This window comes from Sorex fumeus, unplaced genomic scaffold, assembly GCF_029834395.1.
Source record: "Sorex fumeus unplaced genomic scaffold, SorFum_2.1 ptg000002l, whole genome shotgun sequence".
Classification (NCBI taxonomy): domain Eukaryota; kingdom Metazoa; phylum Chordata; class Mammalia; order Eulipotyphla; family Soricidae; genus Sorex; species Sorex fumeus.
The window spans coordinates 25,835,389-25,856,556 of NW_026606059.1; the positions used below are offsets into that span (position 1 = coordinate 25,835,389).

At 42.1% G+C, this 21,168-nt stretch overlaps 1 protein-coding gene across 8 annotated transcripts in view; it reads left to right on the forward strand.

Annotated features, from left to right (window-relative positions):
- The window catches only part of STAU2 (staufen double-stranded RNA binding protein 2), a 282,793-nt gene that overhangs the window by 25,592 nt on the left and 236,033 nt on the right, over positions 1 to 21,168 (forward strand). For 3 of the 8 annotated variants that reach the window (XM_056113359.1, XM_056113342.1, XM_056113386.1), the window contains 2 exons: positions 5,039 to 5,169; positions 20,968 to 21,127. In XM_056113359.1, the coding sequence (XP_055969334.1) occupies positions 5,056 to 5,169; positions 20,968 to 21,127 (274 nt within the window). In that variant the 5' untranslated portion in view covers positions 5,039 to 5,055. Of the gene's footprint in view, positions 1 to 5,023; positions 5,170 to 20,967; positions 21,128 to 21,168 lie in introns of all 8 variants that reach the window. The other 5 variants (XM_056113372.1, XM_056113392.1, XM_056113379.1 and 2 more) reach the window with 2 other exon arrangements.

The window sequence follows — 21,168 nt, forward strand, 5'->3', positions numbered from 1 at the left end:
GGCTACTTTATGTGCTTGCTTGCAAGATTCAGAAGGAAAGGGATGGCAGTAGAATAAGCTCTCTCAGACGTGGGACTTCAAGATGCAAAGCAAGGCAGCAACAGAGCTCCAAAGGCAACATAATGGGAGTTGATTCACAAGTGATTCTGGGGTGCTTGGGAGGAAAGGGTCTTAAGTCCTTGGGAGGAGGAGGGGTACACTGGTGTTGGGTGTGATGTTGGGATTACTTGCATGCGAAACCATTATTAGCATTGTAAACCACAAAATCTCAACCAAAAATTAGAAAAGAAAAAGAAAAACAACACGAATCACTTAAGAACCAGTGGTGGCTGGAGGAATAGCGCAGGGGTTAAGATACTCAACCTTGCATCTGACTGACCCAGGTTCCATCCTGCTGAGCGCAGAGGAGGAGTAGGTTGACTTCTTGAGTACCACCAGGTGTGGTGCCCTCACCCCTTGCTCAGTACACATTTGTGCACTGTTCTCAACATTTTTCAAGATAGATTCTATTCAGAGAGTAAAACAAGCCTGAATCATTTAAAAGGGATTCAAGTTATAAGATGAATGTTTTTTGACCGCAGTGGGATAAAAGTTGAAATTAGTTGAATTCAAGCTAGAAAGAGACTTGGACAGTTTCCAAGTATTTAGAAATTAAATTGCATTCTTATAAGTAATTCATTGATTCAAAGAAGAGAGTGAAAGGAAAATTAGAATGTATTTTAAGCTGAATGAGAGCAGAGGAACAACGGTTTAGAAGATATGCTAAAATGGTAATTAGGAGTAATTTGTAGCTCTAGAGTTATAGAGTATAGTGGGCAAAGTACTTGCCTTGCACGTGGCTGACCTGGGTTCAATTCCTTGAATCCTCATATGCACTCCTGGGCCTCCCCAGGCATGATTCTTTTTTTTTTCTCCTTTTTGGGTCATACCTGGCGATGCACCGGGGTTACTCCTGGCTCTGCACTCAGGAATTACCCCTGGCGGTGCTCGGGGGACTATATGGGATGCTGGGAATCGAACCCGGGTCGGCCGCGTGCAAGGCAAGTGCCCTACCCGCTGTGCTATTGCTTCAGTCCCACTAGGCATGATTCTTAAGAGAACCAAAGTAAACCCTGAATATTGCCCGTTATGGCTCCTCAAAAGGAAAAACAAAAATAAAATTAGAATTCTTAAGTGAAATAAGACTTTATTAAAAAAATAGAATCGTAGGTAAAATTTTCCCCACAGAGGAAACTTAAATGTAGACACACCTTCTCTGCTGAATTCTACTAAAAACTATAGAAAAAAAATGATCAATCTATACCAGAAGTTCCAAACTTATTTGACCTACTGCCCCTTTTCAGAAAGAAATCACATGTGGGCTGGAGAGATAGCACAGCGGGTAGGGCATTTGCCTTGCATGCGGCTGACCCAGGTTCGATTCCCAGCATCCCATATGGTCCCCTGAGCACTGCCAGGAGTAACTCCTGAGTGCAGAGCCAGTAACTCCCTGTGCATCGCCAGGTGTGACCCAAAAAGCAAAAAAAAAAAGAAATCACATGTAACCCTTTGGAAATCTACCTTCTTTTTACTAACAAATAGAAAGTGTTCCTCACCTCTCTGCACCTGAGGTCACTACTAAAAGAAAAGTGATTTTTTTTTTTTTTTACAATTGAAAGTGATTGTTCCATCACTTTCCAGAGGGTGGTGTAACTGACTTTGGAAAATACTATACAAGTAAAATCGATACACAGTATCAAATCCATACAAATAAAGAACATTTACTTCTTTATGGTTCCCTGCACAGCATTGCCAGAAATGATCCCTGAGCACAGAGCCAGGAGTTAGCCATAAGCACTGGCTGGGTGTGGCCCAGACTCTGTAATGTAAAAATGACATCATTTCATGAGTTGCAGAAAGCTAATTTAACTCATCAAAGAACAATTTCTGATTGGAAAAAAAGCCTGACCTATTACTGAATTAGGAAATATTCCTCAGTGTGACAGTGGACACCCATGAGTTTTCATGGTTTCATTTTTGGTTTGTCCATGTGAGTTCTAGAAACAAAGCTAAGTTTTGAGTATTGTTCTCTGATCCTTCAACCTTTCTAGACTCTGTCATTAATTCTAGGAGGATTTTCTCAGAGTTTCTATAGAGACAGGTCATCTACCGATTCCCTCTTTTTTTTTTTTGACCACACCCAGCAGTGCTCGGGTTAACTCCTCGATCTGTGCTCAGGGATCGCTCCGTATATTGTTCGTGGAACCAAATTAGTTGAGAGGGAACAGACCTGGGTTGGCTGCGTGCAAAGCATAATTGTACAATTTTCTGATGATTTCTTTATCATAATGGTTGGGATCAAGTTATTGTGCCAAATGACAGGTTTTGCTAAAAGTATCGAAATGTTAAAAAAGAATACCCTTTTCTACCTTAAGCCTTACCATAGAAAGTTTGTAGATGAATTTCCTAAAGTCAAGTTATTTCCATTTGTTTTAGGTGTATATTCTGCATAATTTGACTACATTTTAATGAACAAAATGTAAGCCATCATTATTTTCACTTTTCTTGATTTGTTCCCCCTACATGTAAATTTTATGCTGGCGCCTCTTCCAGGCCTTGTTCAATGGACAATGCAGTATTGGGATCAAATCCAGGTCCTTGCTCAAGCTAAGCATGTGCTCAACTGCTTCTAATATCTGGCTCCTCTGATTAGGTTTTAAAATGCTCTTTTGCACTGATTAATGAGAGATAACAAGATCTGCAAAAGCAGTTTAATGTGACTGTAAATGACATGAAGGAAAGATGTAGGATGAAATAATTGCACGCAGTATCTGAAGCTATAGTATTTGGAATGAATTTAGAGAATCAGGCCATACATTAAAAAACACTCAGCCCTCTCACAACCTGTGAATTAAGTAGATTTACTGCTGTTGTGAGTAGATAAAAAATAGGAGGCTTAGTAAATTTAAGTGAAAAACTTTGTTGGAGTGGTGAGCCATACCCAGTGGTGCTCAGGGGTTACTGAGATGATTAGCCTCTCCAGTAACCCGGGAATACCAATTGAAATAATGGGAAAACAAGAAAGCATTAGCGGGGAACCCACCACTTGTCAAAGATCAGATTATCCAATGCTTAAAATAACCCTGCCATACGCATCTTTGCAAGATTGTGGAGGTGGGTGGATATGCGGGCGGAAATGATCATTCTCGTGCCATGAGGGGAAGGTATTGGTATAATCATTCTGAGTACTGTTTGGCACTGTGTTTTGCTAATAAGAGTAAAGACTTGTAAACAACCTGTGGGTCTGTCAGTAGGAGAGTAGATGAAAAACCTGGTATTGTGATGGAAATTATATGGCTGTTCAGAGTAGTACACAATATCTGTGTTAAGTTATAATCCCCACAATTGAGTTGTGAATGTCTGTTACACTATATGTGAATACAAAACTACATATTTTAGCACTTTTTAATGCATGTATATAAATGTATTTCAAAATACCCCAGAGGCATTTATTCTAAATTTATATAGTAGCAGTTTCAGGAAAAGAAAGGGAACTTAACTGGAATATAATACAGTTGTTATTTATTTATTTATTTATTGCTTCTTAGGTCACACCCAGCGATGCCCAGGAGTTACTCTAGCTCTGCACCCAGGAATTACTCCTGGCAGTGCTCGGGGGACCACATGGGATGCTGGGAATCGAACCTGGGTCGGCTGCGTGCAAGGCAAACGCCCTACCCACTGTGCTATTGCTCCAGCCCCACAGTTGTTATTTTTAAATTTTTTTTTTATTTGGGTGGCATTGGTTTATAAGACGATGTGTTTGAGGACATAGGGTTTTTTGTTTTTATTTTTTTTCCCTTTCTGGGTCACACCAGGTGATGCACAGAGGTTACTCATGCACTCAGAAATTACTCCTGACGGTGCTTGGGGACCATATGGGAAGCTGGGAATCAAACCCAGGTTGGCTGCATGCAAGGCAAACACCCTACCTGCTGGGCTATTGCTCCAGCCCCCATAGTTTTTTAATTTTTATTTTAAAAATATTTGTTTATTGTTTTTTGGCACCACACCTAGTGATGCTCAGGGGTTATTCCTGGTTCTGCACTTGGATTACTCCTGGTGTGCTCAGGGAACCATATGGGGTGCTGGAGATTGAACCTGGGCTGGCTATGGTGCAAGGCAAATGCCTTACTTGCTGTAGGATTGCTCCAGCCCCTTGGGCCAAAGTTTTATATCTCTTCAATGAATTTTTTAATATTTCAAGTAGGTATGGGGTAATTTCTTAATTCTGGGTGGTTAAGAACAGCATCTGTTAAGCACTTTTTACTTCTGAGTTTCATTGAAAAGCAGCACTAATAAAGGAGGATACAAAAAGTACTGTTAGGAGAGCTAATACTTAAGCTTAGGACTTGATTTCCAAGTTTAGAGTTTTTCTTTTAGGGGTCGGCCTGAACACCACTCGTAGCAGTGTGGCCCCCAGCCAGAGGTTCAGATGCTTGGCTGAGGGTGTGGTGCAGCCCTGCCCAGGAGTTCTGGGACCCTCCAGGGCCACACTGGCGATGTTTGGGGAACACATGGCGTTGGGGATGGCAAGCGAGGCATGTGCTTTACCCCCGTACTAACTTCTTGGCCCCGGAGGGTTTTTTGTATTAACATGTTAGAATGAGAAATAAGCAATAAGCAAGCAATAAGAGCTAATGATGCAATTAACTTTATAATAATAAGAATCAGGAAAAGTATATGTTTACGCTAACCTTTTTATGAGAACGTGATAAGATCAATTAAAATTTTATTTAAAAATCCTTTTGTTATTATATACGTATACAAAATATTTTAGTTGCCAACTAAAAGTAATTTTAATTGATTTGTTTGCACTGTGATACATGATTCTGTTGAATGTCATAGTAGATTTTAGATATTTGAATTTTTAATATGACATTTATGAAAATAATCCAAATATAATCTGACTTCAATCTTAAAAAAAAATCAAAACTAGCTTTTCTTCCGTTTTGTAAAATCATTCTTCACAAAAATTTTACAGCCTTTTTGTTTACAGCTTCTCTCCACGATAAAATGGCAAACCCCAAAGAGAAAACTCCAATGTGTCTGGTAAATGAGTTAGCCCGTTTCAATAGAGTCCAACCCCAGTATAAACTTCTGAAAGAAAGAGGGCCTGCTCATTCGAAGGTAAGGTTATGAAGAGAGGTGGTGAAAACATGCTTCTTGGTCTGTCAGATTTCCTCTCAGGTTTTCATTGTGCTGTGTGTGTGTGTGTGTGTGTGTGTGTGTTGTGGAGGGGGTGGTGGGGGTGGGGAGAGGGAGCAGTGAATGTCTTGAAGACTTATGCTCTTCAGTAAGAATATTTTAAAGCCTTTGATCCAATAACTCTGTAGCTCATTATGGTTATAAAACTCAGATACAGTACTTCACAAAAACTTTAATAGAACCATCTAAGATATGGTTTTTTGTTTTACTTTTTTTGGCCATAGCAGCAGTGCTTAGGGCTTACTCCTGGCTCAGTGTTCAGATGTCACTTCTGACAGGGTTGAGGGGACCCTCCAGGGTTCACAGGATTGAACTCGGGCTGGCCACATGGAGGGCAAGCACACTACCCACTATACTATCGCTCCGGACCCTGGATTTTTGATTTCCATTTTGCAGATTGAAAACTCAGCCACGGAAAGGTTATTTAATTTGCTTAATAGTTTGCAAATGCCAGGGCCAAATAATTGAAGAAAAGTTTTTTGGTTCCCAAGGATAGGTTTTTTAAAAAAATTAAATCACAGCTGCTAAAATAAAAATGGAGACAGCAAACATGGCAAGTTACATAATGATACTCAATTGTCATATTCACTGATTATGAAAGTTGTATATTCCATTATTATTATCTATGCACTCACAATGTTATTAAATAGAAGCACTATATATGTACATATACATACCCTTATACAGATGTTTGCATGTATACTTGTTACAAAGAAATTTACTACTAGTACATTTATGTTTGAGCTTTGTTCAAAAATATCTGAAAAAAAATAATGGTTAACGAAAATCTCAAAAGATTGTTTTAAAAAAAAACTCAATTGTGTGCAGATTTATTTGGCACATTTTAAATGTTGGATATTGGATAATATAATGACCATAAACTTTTGCATGTAATTTGGAAACAGTGGATCGCTGAAAGTTGGAGAGAATCATTCTTTTGGGTGGTGGGGGTATGGTTTGGGCCCCACCTGGGGGAGTTGGGGACTGTTCCTGGCCCAGTGTTGGAGTTTACCTCTGGCAGTGCACTGGGGACATATATGGTGCTGGAGAGTTGAACTGAGTTAATCACATGCAAGGCAAGTGCCTTACCTCCTATACTATTTTTTCCATCAAAAGTTTATTAATTTTCATAAAGCAATTGGCTTTTTTAACTACTCTTTCCCCCCACAGCATCTCCCTCAGAGTAATAAAATATGAAACTGAAATCCATCAATTTTGTTTTTTTGTATAGATACTTAACGAAGTCTTTCTGAGCAACAGTCTAATTTGTTCCTAATGACTTTGTAAAAAAAAAAAAAGGCTCTTAGTCTCAGTAGTGGCCTTGGTCTGCCTGTCTGCTTATATAACTCGATTTTCTTCCTTAATCATTTCATGCTCGTTCTCTTTCTGCCCTTAATCTTGTTGACCTGCTTGTTTTCTTCTAACACCCATGCTTCTTTTCTCATTTCTGTACCTTTGCCTTTTTGTAGTTGTTCTCTGCCTGGAAGGATGTTTTCCCCTTACTCATTTTTGAAATACATTGACTGGAATATCACAGATTGCAAATATGTAGAAACGCTGATATTTCCACCGGGCCTGTGGCAGGACCCACCCTTTCTGGCCTGAATGCCATGGTGCAGGGCGTTCTGTGCTGTTGGGTTCGGCTGAGATTATTTACGGGTCAACATTTTTCATTCTTCCCTCTCCTCTGGCTTCTTTGATTTCTGTTCCGTTTGCTCCTTCTTGCTAATGCTAGGCATTCTTCCTTTGGATACTGCTCTGCAGCTTTAAAATCTATGTGATTATTTGAAGCCCTCACATTTGTTAACCTTTGGATCATTCTATTACTTACTTTCATTCCCTAATGCTCCTTTGATTGAAAAAAAGTTGAGGGGCCAGAGTGATAGCACAGTTGCTAGGGCGTTTGTCTTACATGCGGCTGACCTGGGTCCGTTCCCCGGCATCCCATATAGTCCCCCAAGCACTGCCAGGAGTAATTCAGAGCACATAGTCAGGAGTAACCCCTGAGCATCGCTGGAAATGACTCCAAAAGCAAAAAAAAAATTTTTTTTTTTTAATTTTAATTTTTTGGCTTCTGGCCACACTCGGTTGTGCTCGGTGCTTCCTCCTATGCTCTATGGTCAGGAATCACTTCTGACCTTGGGGGATCATGTCTGGTAGAACCTGGGTCAGCTGCCTGCAAGATAGCACCCTACTCATGTGCCATCATTCTGTGCTCCTTCTGATTTGACTTTTGCTTCAGTGTCTAAGTGGATGATTGTTCCAGCGAGTTGAACTCTCAGTGCCTTGCACGTCGCCAGTTGTCTTTGTCTTACCCTCTTTCCTCCAGTCATACTTTCCTGTGATTTTATAATTACAAGATCCTCCATAGTTCTCATCTTCAGCACTCATCCTCCTGAGACATGTAAATTTCCCAGTTCATTTCCTCTAAGAGCTTGAGCTTATAGTCTTTCCACACCATGATTCTCATGGTCCTTCTCTACCTTCTTCTTATTTCTTCTCTCAGTCTTTCCATGTTTCCCTGTCTGTCTTCCTTCCCTCCTTCCCTCCTTCCCTCCTTCCCTCCTTCCCTCCCTCCCTCCCTCCCTCCCTCCCTCCCTTCCTTCCTCCCTTCCTAACTTCCTTCCTTCCTAACTTCCTTCCTTCCTTGGTTTGGGGCCCTCCCTGGTGATGGGCAGGGCTTACTCCTTGCTCCATGATCAGGAATTATTCCTGGAAAGCTCAGGGGACCATATGGGGTGCCGGGATCGAGCATGGTTCGACCGTGTACAAGTGCATTACCTGCTGAACTATCTCTCTTGCCACTCCTATCCGCTTTAAACTCATACCTAGTATGTATCCTTAGCTCTTTCGTCTTTCCTTTTTTTGGGGGAAGTATTTTTTTGAGATGACACCAGGTGGTGCTTAGGGTTTCCTACTGGCTCTGTGCTAAGGGATCAGTTTGCCTGGCAAGCTCCCTACCCTCTATATTACTGCTCCAGTCCCCTCTTTTTTGATTTTCTTGACAAACTTGTAGCTAAATCTGAACTCTGCCTTCCCTTCTGAACAGCCTGTAGAGGCCAGCCCTGCTGTTGGTGGACTGGTCCCCAGCCCCTTGCTCCTCACGCTTTGTGTCTTTTACCTTCCTCCCTTCATTTGGTCTGTTTTGACAATCTCCCCTTCAAATGAACCAGGTGTATTGTGGTGAAAGCGAGACTCATTGTATCCTATGTCCTTATTTCTACTGATCTTGAGATCAGTAGAAGTAAGGGTGGTTTTTTTGGTTTTTTTGGTCACACCCAGTGATGCTCAGGGGTTGCTCCTGGTTCTGCACTCAGGAACTACCCCTTGGGGGACCATATGGGATGCTGGGAATCAAACCCGGGTCGGCCGTGTGCAAGGCAAACGCCCTACCCGCTGTGCAATTACTCCAGCCCTGGAAAAAAATTTTTAATGCTGTTGGGAGATCTCTTTTTGCTAACTTGTGCTTAGTGGTCTGGGTGCTTTGGTCTTCGACCAAATTGGATATTAGCTGAGATACAATTTATAATGTTGCATTATGCTCCTTTTTATGTATACCATAATAATTTCATATTTATATATATTTCAGAAGGAGCACAAGTCTAGATAATAATAATTACCACACAGAATTTTTTTCCCCCCCTGGGAAGTCTTTTGAGATCTACTTTCCTTTCAGCTTTCTAATACCCATGTCACCATACTGAACATTATACCTCTGTGACTTACATATTTTATAACTTGAAGTTTCTCCTCTTTAACTCTTTTACCCATTTGGCCTGACTCCCATCCTCTGTCTGGCAGCCGCTTGTCCGTTCTCTCTATCTGCGGGTTTAATATTTTAAGAAAATGTGTCTACAGAAAAGTGAGATCATACAGTATTTGTCTTTCTCTGACTTTTTTCACATAGAGTAATGCCCAAGATCCATCATCTTGTTGCAAATGACAAGATTTGCTTGTATCTACCTCTCTTTAAAAAAAAAACTACAAGGAACAGGAGAGATAGTACAGTGGGTAGCGCACTTGCCTTGGACACTGACGGCCAGCACTGGTTTGCCCCCATCGGCTCCCCCAGCTCCACCGGCCGTGATCCCTGAGCGCAGAGCTGGGAGTAAGCCCTGAGCACAGCGGGCGTGGCCCCAAGACAAAACAAAAAAGAGTACTAGAATAACTTGCATTATTGTAGTTAACCTTGAACGAAGGATAATGTTTAGGAGTCTAATATTAATAATTTAGGTTAATATTAATTGGCTAAGCCTGGATTTCTGTTGTGGAAAGCACTCACACTCATTCATGCATGTCTACCAGTGATGAAACACAAAGTGTATTTTAATGAAGTAAGTGATTATCTATGGCATGCAAAATGTAAGCTCAGTACAAACTCATTGATTTTCTCGAGATGTTAACCAGTTATATGACATTCCATGTTTATTTGCTTATATGATGTATGCTTATTATGAGCTTCTCAACCTCAGCCTTCTGTTTGAATCACTAAGGATCATTAGAAAATATTTAGTCTTCTCCTTTCTTTCTCTTCCTCTCTCCCTTTCTCTCTTTCTCTTTCCCTCTCTCCCTTTTCCCCTCTTTTCCTTTTTCCCTTTCTCTCTCTCTCTTTCTCTCTCTTTCTTATTTTCTGGGGGGGGGGGGGGGTTTGTGCCACGTCCAGTGGAGCTCAGGACACACTCCTGGCTCTGTGCTTGGGGATCAGTTCTGGCAGAGTGTGGGGGACTGTATGTGATGCTGGGGATTGAACCTATGTCAGCTATGTGCAAAGTAAGCTCTTTTCTGTCTCTCCAGACCCCTACTTAATGTCTCCTCATCCTCAGAAATTCTGATTTAATTGATCTTAGATGAAACTGGGCATCAAGTGTTTTTTTTTTTCTTTTACAAAGCCCTACTATGACTTAAGTGTACATCTAGAGTTGAGAAACAGAGGTTAATGTCTTCAAGGTCGTGTAGAATTATCTTTTCATGTCTGCTTCTTGATAGGAAGTAGTGACATACCATGTTAATGCACTTTCTCTGGAGGGCCGTTGGCATCGATAACCGGCCAGCCAGACTAGATGGATCAATAGATCTATCTGGTGGTGCTGGGAACATCTCGTGCTTGAGGGTATGTGATGCCAGGGATCTAACCTGGGTGTTTGCATGTGCCAGGCATGTGGTGCTACCCTCTGAGCTGCCTTCCAGCCCACTCCATTTATTCTGACAGAATATGAACAGCTTATGGAAACTTTCAGTATGTGACCATTAAATGAAAAATGTTTTGTTTCAGTTTGGGTTCACGCCTGGTGGTGCTCAGGGCTTACATCCCGGTCTTGCACTTCCGAATCACTCTTGGTGGTGTTTGGGGGACCCTGTGGGGTGTTGGGGACTGAACCCTGGTCAGCCTCATGCAAGGCAGCTGCCCCACCCATTGCACTATTACTTCAGGCCCCACCCCCAAAATAATTATTTTAATATTTGCCTTGACCCCTTTTGTCTCGCCCTCACGGCAGAGCCTGGCAAGCCACCCGTGACGTATTCGATATGCCAAACACAGTAACAACAAAGTCTCCAGTGGAGACGTTACTGGGCCCGCTCGAGCAAATCGAAGAACAACGGGAGGGCCTTTACCTTTACCTTTACCTTTTGTCACCCTGACTTTTTTAATAGACCCCTGAAGTGACAGACTGGTGACATCATTGTGTCTCTTTGGTACCTGGATACAGTTCTTAATTTTTTTCTATGAATTGTTGTTGTTTTAAAAATTTTCTCAGATGGCAAAAGAAGGTAAGTATAATTGAGAATGTAAGGGAAAGAAGCCATGAATAACATAAGATGATAGTTTCTTTTTTTTTTTTTCTGTTGCCCTACTTTGATAAGTTGTCAGATCTCATGACTAAGTGTTAAGAAAGCTGTGCTGTGGAGCAGTCATTGAGGGGTGTGGGCTTGCCCGTGCAGAAGTGTTTATCGAGTTGTTCTGGGGGTGGGCCTGCCCACAGGTGCTCAGGACGCTGGGGGACTCAGGGATTGTAGGGGTGATTCGACCAGCTGAGCCATCAGCTCAGTGCAAGAGCCGAGGATATGGTGCTGCGGGGCCCTGTGGCACTGGGCATACCTGTGCCACCCACAGGTTCCAGGGCCTCCAGGGCCACCTGGAAATACTCAGGGACCCACGTGTTGTCAGCAATTGAACTCAGGTTGGACATACCCACTGTACTATCTCCTGGGCCCAGTCTCGCTCTCTCTCTCTCTCCCCCTCCCCCGCTCTCTCATCTTCCCTCTCTCTCCTCTCCCCTTTCTCTCCTCCCCCGTCTCTGTATCTGTCTCTGTCACTGTCTCTCTCTTTGTCTCTCTCTCTCTTTGTCTCTCTCTCTGTCTCAGTCTCTCTGTCTCTCTCTCTCTCTATCTCTCTCTAGTGTGTGTGCGTTCTCTCTTTGGTACCACATAAGATATCCCAAATGGGGGCTGGAGCGATAGCACAGTGCGTAGGGCATTTGCCTTGTAAGTGGCCGACCCGGGTTCAATTCCCAGCATCCCATATAGTCCCCTGAGCACCGCCAGGAGTAATTCCTGAGTGCAGAGCTAGGAGTAACTCCTGGGCATCGCTGGGTGTGACCCAAAAAGAAAAAAAAAAAAGATATCCCAAACACCCTGCTCAGAGCCAGGGATCTCTCTCTCTCTCTCTCTCTCTCTCTCTCTCTCTCTCTCTCTCTCTCTCTCTCTTCTCTCCCCCCTCCCTCCCCTCCCTCCCCCCTAACCCCTCTGCTCCCTGGGGAGTTTAATTACTGACACTGAAAACAAACAGACAAACAAAACCAACAGAAATTACTGCTGGATTATCCAGGCTTGATCTTGTCCTTCATCATCCAACTTTTCATTGTTGTTATTTTTGAGCCCTGGCTTCCTTCTGGCTCTGTGCTCAGGGATCACGCATGGGGGCAGTCACAGGACCATATGTGGTGCTTCGCTTGAACTTGGGTCAACTGCATGCATGTCTTACCCATTGTGCTGTCTTTCCAGTCCCATGTTATCCAACTCGTGCGACTTGAATTTGTTTTTGGGTCACACCTGGCTGGAGCGATAGCACAGCGGGTAGGGCGTTTGCTTTGCACCTGGGTGACCTGAGTTCAATTCTTCTCTCCCTTTCGGAGAGCCCGGCAAGCTACCGAGAGTATCTCCCTAGCATGATAAAGCCTGGCAAGCTCCCCATGACTTACTCGATATGCCAAACATAGTAACAAACAAGTCTCACGATGGAGATGTTACTGGGCCCGCTCGAGCAAATCGATGAACAATGGAAGGACGATGCTACAGTGAGGTGCTACCTGGTTATTCTCAGGGGTCACTTCTTGCTCTGCACTCAGGAATTACCCCTGGCAGTACTTGGGGGACCATGTGATATGCTGGAGATCGAACTCCAGGTTGGCTGTATGCAAGGCAAACACTCTCCCTGCTGTACTATAGCTCCAGCCCCAATCTCTTCAGTTCCTTGAATAATTCATTTAGACTACTCTGAGATTGTTCTGTATTTTGAGGAAAGCGGTCTCTCGGAGTGTGGTATACAGGAATCCTGACCATAAACTTTTGTTTGGGGGCCATACCTAGTGACTAGGGCTCTCTCTGACTTTGCTAAGGGGTTGCTCCTGGCTCTGCTGGAAAATCATGTGGTGCTTAGGATGGAATCTGGGCTTCTGCCATGCAAAATATGTGATCCAGCCTGTTGAGCTGTCTCTATCCTGATTGTCATTTTTTTTTAATTGAATCACCACGAGGTACAGTTACAAAACTTTCAGATTGTTGATTTTTATTTCTTGTGTCTTCATTATTTTGGTTTTGGGTTCACAGCTGACTTCCTCTTGGCTCTGTGCTCAGGGATCACTCCTGTTGGTGCTTAGGGGGCCGTTTATGGTAGCGGGGATAGAACCTGGGTCATAACTTCCAAGGCAAGTGCCCTACCCACTGTACTATCTCTCTGGCTCAGATTTGTAAATTCTCAAAAACTGTTAATGATAGTATCTTGTTATCTGCATAATTTCTTGGTAGTAGTATATGAAACTCAGTAAAATCTCTGAGCATTTCCTATGCAGCAGGCACTGTTCCCGTTCTGACGACTGTTCTGTGTTGTTACCCTGCGGATATCCTGGATGCAAGTCTGTTTTTAGATAGACACTTGGCAAATATTCTAGTCTATAACTTTTCTATTTTTTAACAAGGTCTCTTGAAAAGCATTCTTGTTCGTTTGATGCATTCTGATTTATTCATTTGCTCTTTTATAGAATGTGCTTTTGCTATGGTGGCTGAGAAATACTTGTCTCATCAGAGGTTATACAATTTTCATTATGTGTTTTGTTCTAGATGTTTTATAGTTTAATGTTTTTTATTTCGATATAATTGCTATTTTGAGCCAAGACTCTTTTGGGGGAGGGTTTTAGGTCACATTTAGCTGTGCTCAGGGCTTACCGCTGGCTCTGCACAGGGATCACTTTTGGTGGTGTGTGGGGTACCATATGTGGTGCTAGAATTCAAACCATTGTTGACCTTTTACAGAGCAAGTACCTTGGCCTCTGTACTAATCTCTGGTCCTGAATACTTATTTATTTATTGCTTTTTGGGTCACACCTGGTGATACCCAGGGGTTACTCCTGGCTCTGCACTCAGGAATTATTCCTGGCGGTGCTGAGGGGACCATATGGGATGCTGGGAATCGAACCCCGGGTCGGCTGCGTGCAAGGCCAACACCCTCCCCGCTGTGCTATTGCTCCAGCCGCCCTGAATATTTATTTTTAAAAATATTTATTTACATTGTTTTGTGGGATCAAGGAATCACTCCTGGGGTGCTCAGGGAACATATGTATAACCGGGAATCAAGCTGGGCTTGGCTGGATGCATGGCAAGTACTTGAACTACCCCTAATTTTTGTAAAGGTACATATAAATGGTAAATGTAAATGGTGCAACTTTTTTATTGTTGAGGACACACCCAGTGCTTCTTAGAGCTTACTCCTAGCTCTGTGCTCTGGGATCTTTCCTGGTGGTGCTTGGGGAACTGTATGTGGTACAGGGGTCGAACCCAGTTTGACTGTGTAGGGCAAGTTCCTTACTATCAGTACTCTCTCTCCAATTGGAAAACATTTTATTAATTATATTGTATATTGAAGTGATTATTCTTCCCCCTCTGCATTGCCTTTGCACCTTTGTCTAAATATTTACTCACTGATTTTTTCCTGTTCTAATGATCTGTTATCTTCAGGCAAATATCATGTTGTTTTAAGTACTATAGCATTATAAGTTGTTGATTTTTTTTAAGTGGTGCCACAGTCAAACCTAGGGTCTTATTATATTTTTATTTTTATTATTTTTTTTTGCTTTTTGGGTCACAGCTGGCAATGCACAGGGGTCACTCCTGGCTCTGCACTCAGGACTTACTCCTGGCGGTGCTCAGGGGACCATATGGGATGCTGGGAATCGAACTCAGGTCGGCTGCGTGCAAGGCAAACGCCCTACCCGCTGTGCTATTGCTCCTGTCCCACCCAGGGTCTTATTAAATGTGAATCATGTCCTCTGCCACTAAGTTGCATCTCTGGCTACATAACTTATGATTTTTAAAATCAGATGTTATTAATCCTCTATTTTTTTCCCTTTCAGAACTCTTTGACTATTTTGTGTCTTTTGCGTTTTCATGTGACACGTCCATTTTGTAAAATGCCCTGCTTGCATTCTTTCGTTTGTTTTTGGGCCATACCCAGCAAAACTCAGGGGCTCTGCCCAGCTTGGTGTCCGAGGGTTGTTTTCAGTGGTACCTGGTGTCTCACCCTTACCTTCTGCATATTCTTCGTGATCCTTGTGCTTATAAATTGTTGTATCGGTTGTGGAATGGGTGCAGTAAATTTCTGATTTTAATTCTGATTTTTTTGGGTTTGTTTTTCTTTTTGGAGCCACACCCATTAGTGTTCAGGGCTTATTTTTGACTGTTTGTTCAGAGATCACTCCGTGTTGGGATTGGGAGCCCGTGTGTAGTGCGGGGGATCAAACTTGGGTCAGCCACCTGCTATATTCAAGGTAGAAAATTGTGATTTTTCTGTTCATCTTTGCAGTTTCATTAGCTTTTTTTCACAGATTTTGAAATTGGTGTTATTGACTAAAGATGTAGGATTGCTGTGTCTTCTTGATTAACTGTTCCCTGTGTCTGTATGAAGTGGTCTTTGCTAAAAACCATCTTTACCTTGGAATCTATTTTGATATTTATAGAGTCTAACTTTTCATTGCCTTATGTCATTTTTTTCTTGAAGTACATTTATTGTAGGTGACGTGTAGTTGAATTTTGCATCTTTATCCAGTTTGACAAACTTTTTTTCATCTGAGGGCATTTACACTACTTAGTTTTCATTTTATCAACCGTCACCTATATTGTTAGCCCTATTTTATGAGTTAAAAAAGTTCACGGTCACTGTCACAGTCCTCCCGTTGTTTGTCGATTTGCTCGAGCAGGCCCAGTAACGTCTCCATTGTGAGACTTGTTACTGTGTTTGGCATATCCAGTACGTCACTTGTAGCTTGTCAGGCTTTCTCATGCGGGCGAGATACTCTTGGTAGCTTGCCCGACTCTCCGAGAGGGGCAGAGGTATTGAACCTGGGTCGCCCGGGTCAGCCACATGCAAGGCAAATGTCCTACCCGCTGTGCTATCGCTCCACCCCATGAGTTAAAAACAAGTTAAAGAAATAAAAACTTCCCAGTTGTTGAACATAATAAAATTTGATTAGTATCCCAATGAAGATCTTCTTTCTCTAGTAATCTGTCATGGAGCACTAGGTTCGTTTATCTTGGCGATTGTCAATAGTACTGAAATGATAAAGTGCAAATACCTTTTTAAGTTACTCTATGTTCTTAGGGAATTGAATGGAATTGCTGAATCATATACTATATCTAGCTTTCATAGTTTGAGGAATCTTCATACTTTTTCTAAAGATGGCAACTTTATAATCCCTTACTCCCATCTGTGGTATATGCAGGTTTTGGTCTTTTGTTTTGATCTTTGTGATATAGGTCATTCTGTGAGGTGATACTGTGATTTAATTTGAACTTCTCTGATCATAAAGTATGATGGGGCTGAGTGGTAATAGTACGGTGGGTTGGGCGCTTGGCTTGACCTGAGTTTAATCCCTGGCACCCTGTATGGTCCCCCATGGTTAGAGGTGATTCTTGAGTGCAGAGCCAGGAGTAAGCCCTGAGCACCACCGGGTCTGACCTAAACATAAAAACAAAACAAAAAAAAACAAGGTATGACGAACACTTTTTCATGTGACTGTTGGCTGTGTGTATGCCCTTTTTAGACATAATCTGCCCAGTTTTTCTTTCTTTCTTTCTTTTTTTTTTTTTGTTGAATCATATGAGCTTTTTAAAAAGGACTTTATTTTTGTTTTAATTTTTAAAAAGAACTTGCACCTAACAGTGCTCGGGCCATTGTGGTCTCAAGCTGTGCCTTCGGGGCCAGCAGCGTCACAGGGGGCTGCTGGCACGGGATGGAGCTTGTGGCTCCAGGATTGAATTGAGGCCAGCCCTTCCACGTCAGCTACCTCCTAGGCGCTCAACTTGATGTTTTATTTGGGTCATACTCAGGGATGCTTGGGGTTTACTCTTGACTCCGTACCCAGGAATGGTTTGAGAGTGCTTGGGGGACCTATGGGATGCTGGGGATAGAACCCTGATCTGCTGCACGCCAGACAAATGCCTTATCTGCAGTACCGCTATTCCCGCCCCTGTGTTTTTTGGTTTTGTTTCATTTTGGGGCACACCTGGTGGTGCTCAAGGCTTACGACTGGCTCTGTGCTCACGGATCAGTCCTGACCGTGATCAGGGAGCTCATGGGGTCCTGGGATTGAACCTGGGTTGGTTGCCTGCAAGGAAAGTGCCCTGCCCTCTGTCTCTCAGGCCCGCTCATTTTTTTTTTAAGTATCTTGTATATGAACCCCATATTGGATGCTGGATTTGCAAATATCTTCTATTCAGTAGATGTCTTTTTTGTTTGCATAATAGTTTCTTTTGCCGTGCAGGAGCTTTTCCATTTGCTATAGCCTGATTATTTATTTTCACTTGCTACTGGGGAGAGATCTTCAAAGGCCTCAGCGAGACCATTGTTGTGAAGTGTATTACCCATGTCTTTTTTTTGTTTATTTTATGACGTTAGGTCGTGCCTCTAAGTCTCTGATTTATTTTGAATTAATTTCTGCATGTAGTGGAAAACAGTCTGATTTATTCTTTTGTTGGCTGGAGAGGGCCACAGCCAGCAGGCTGGAAGTCGCTCCTGGGGCTGGGGTGGAGCTGGGATCAGCTGTGTGCGCGGCAGGCGAGTGCCGTGACCCCTGCACTGTCATTTCAGTCCAGGTTTCATTCTTTTTTTTAAAAAAATTCAACTTTTTCAGTTTTTAATTTTTTTTTTGGCTTTTTGGGTCACACTGGCAATGCTCAGGGATTAGTTCTGGCTCTGCACTCAGGAATCACTCCTGGCCGTGCTCGGGGACCATGTGGGATGCTGAGCCCCGAACCTGGGTCGGCCCAGCCTGTGCAAGGCAAATGCCCCACCCGCTGTGCTATGGCTCCTGCCCCTTAATTTTAATTTTTTATTGAATTGCTATGAATTACAAAGTTACAAAGATATTTAGGATTGAGTTTCAGGCCTATGCTGTTGTAATAGCGATCCCTTCACCAGTGTCCGATGCCCTCCACCCTTGACCCAGTTTTTTCCACCCCACAGCCTGACTCTGCGGCACATGTTCTTTTGCATGTGGCAGTTCAGTTTTCTGAGCACCGTTTATTGAAGAGACCTGCTTGTCGTCTCTGTGATTCCTTTGCCATACAAGTCCATGTGTGTGGGCTGATTTCCGCATTCTCATTTCTCTCCCATTGATCTCTGTCCAATAGCATATTATTTTTGGTTACTGTAGGTTTGTTGTATAATTTGTTTTGGAAAGTGTGACACTGCTGTTCTCCTTGAAAAATTACTTTACGGTAAATAAAATACATTTTATATATTTATTGATATTAGATGGCTTTTAGACTGAATCAGAGTCAAAGAAAAATTGATCAGTTCTAGTTATGTTTATATTTTGAATTTCAAATGATTGCAAATATTTTCCAGTTCTAGATTAAAAAAAAAATTGAAAGCTGGTGTTAAGAGAAATGCATCAAAGGCTGGGCTACTTTGTGGGAGCCCTGGATTCAGGCCTTGGTGCTGCATCGTTCCCTGAGCACTGACAGGAGTGACTTCGAGGCCTGAGCTGGGTTCGCGTCCTGAGTATCCCCGTGTGTAGTGCTCCCCCACCCCAAACTCCCCCAGATTCAAAGTCTGAAGGAATTCTGACAGAATCGCATCGGCCTGTTGTATATATTTTAGATGCAGCACTGGAGCACTGTCCTCCCGTTGTTCATCAATTTGCTCGAGTGGGCACCAGTAATGTCTCACAACAAATTGTGAGACTTGTTGTTACTGTTTTTGGCATATCGAATACGTCACAGGGAGCTTGCCAGGCTTTGCTGTGCGGGTGAGATACTCTCGGTAGCTTGCCAAGCTCTCCAAGAGGGGCAGAGGAATTGAACCTGGCTCAGCTGCATGCAAGGCAAACATTTTAGATGTACTAATTTGAAAATGCAAAAAAGTTTAGATTTACTAATTTGAAAAAATCTTGGATTCCCTTGGACAACTTGAAAACAGATTTCAGCTATTTTGATTTTCAGACATTCTTCTTTGTACCTAAATACCATTGTCACTCAAATAACTTAACTGAATATATTATTTAATACAATCCATAGTCTAATCCCCATATCTTTAAATACCCTTTATACTCATTTTTGGTCTCAATATCAGCTCATTCAGGATCATATGTGTATTTTTTTTTTTGGGGGGGGGTCACATTTAGCAATGCTCAGGACTTACTCCTGGCTCTGTATTCAGGAATTTATTTTTAGGTCACACCCAGCGATGCTCAGAGGTTACTCCTGGCTCTGCACTCAGGAATTACTCCTGGCGGTGCTCAGGGGACCATATGGGATGTTGGGGATCGAACCCAGGTCAGCCAGGCAAACGCCCTACCTGCTGTACTATCCCTCCTGCCGCATACTGGTATTTTACTTTATCTTTTCATATATGTTCTTTTGCGGTAATAGATCCCATCCCCGATTCTTTGGTTTTGTTTATTTTTCCTTTTATAACAGTGGCATTTTGAAGCTTTTAGACAAGTTGTCTTCTAAAATATTTCTTGATTTACAGCTTTCTGATTGTTACCTGTGATGAGAGTCTTGTTAAACATTTTCAGCCAAGGCCACTAGATACTTCTTGTTGGACCATATCAGGAGGCATGGTACCAGTTTGCCTGATTATTAACTTGTTTGTTAAAAGTATTTTCTACATTATCTCTTCCTACAAAGATACATTTATTTGTTTGAAGTTAATAAGTCTGTTTGTGTTATTACTTTAGGAATATAAAGTAATAAGCTAAATGTGGAATAAAATGGTGGATTTTGTATCAGGTAACGTGATCCTCAGTTTTAAAGTTAAATGACATTGTGCTCCAAATATGGTGTGACAAATTTCATATAGATTGAATATATAAGGGAATGGTGTATTTGAAATGAAGCAGTGAATTTATTTATCATTAAAGTGAAATTTATTGTTTATATCTAATATCTCAATCATGTTAGAATGGAACAGTCAATTGTTTTTAGTCTAGTGTGGATGGCAGTAAAGCAGTTGGATTTGAGTTTTGGAAATAGAGTTTTGGTGGTAATCAGTTTGCATGTGAGTAAGGCTAAGCCAGAGATAAGAAGAAACTGGACCAGTGTATGGCCATCAGTGAGAAGAAATATTTGTGAGGTTAAATACTCCCAAATTCTCTCATTTGGTGACTGGGTTAAATGTTTGTGAGGGATTAAGAGCTTCCTATGATGTATTATTCATTGACTTCCCTGTTTCATCGACTAGTATTTTTCTAAATATAAACTTGAAGGAATTAGATTTTATAAAAGTGTCACTAGAAGTAGAGCCTTTTGGATTCTCTTAATTTTTTTTTGTGCTAATTAAACTTTTTACAATATGATTCTGTTTAGTGGTATGATTTCTTCTTGATTTGTTCTCCTCAAAATGTACACATACAGTTTTTTTTTTGGGGGGGGCCACACCTGGTTGTGTTCAGGGCTTACTCCTAACTCAGGGATCACTCCTGGTGCGGCTTGGGGGCTCGTGTGTTCTGGGGATTGAGCCCAGACCTTTCCTGCTGTACGAAGGCTCCACCTTCCACTTAGAGCTTTTTAATTTTTTAAAAACCCGGCGATTGACAGGGTTTACTCCTGGCTCTGCACTCAGGAATTACTCCTGGCAGTGCTTGGGGGACCATATGGGATGCTGGGAATTGAACTCGGGTTAGCCGCGTGCAAGGCAAATGCCCTACCCGCTGTACTGTAGCTCCAGCCCCCACATAGAACTTTTTAAGATTGTTTAATTGTTGGATAAAACAGAGCTGGGGACAATCTTTAATAAATTTTAATAAATTTAACAGATTAAAAATTTAAATTAATAAATTAAAGAATTTAATAAAATTCTTTAACTAGGATGAGTCAGATTTTTATTGCAAATGATGTTTGAGGTAATCCCTAGCTCTAAAAAAATTGAATTTGTGATCTCTTTTCTGTGAGCTGGATTATTTTATTTCTTAAAAAAAATGAATATTTTCTTTGTGTTTTTTGAAGATGTTCTCAGTGCAGCTGAGTCTCGGCGAGCAGACCTGGGAGTCGGAAGGGAGCAGTATAAAGAAGGCGCAACAAGCTGCCGCTAAGAAAGCACTCACGGAGTCTACACTTCCCAAACCGCTCCAGAAGCCACCCAAAAGTAATGTCAACAATAACCCAGGTAGGGTCCCGACTTGGTTACTGCAGTTAGACTGTTGCGTT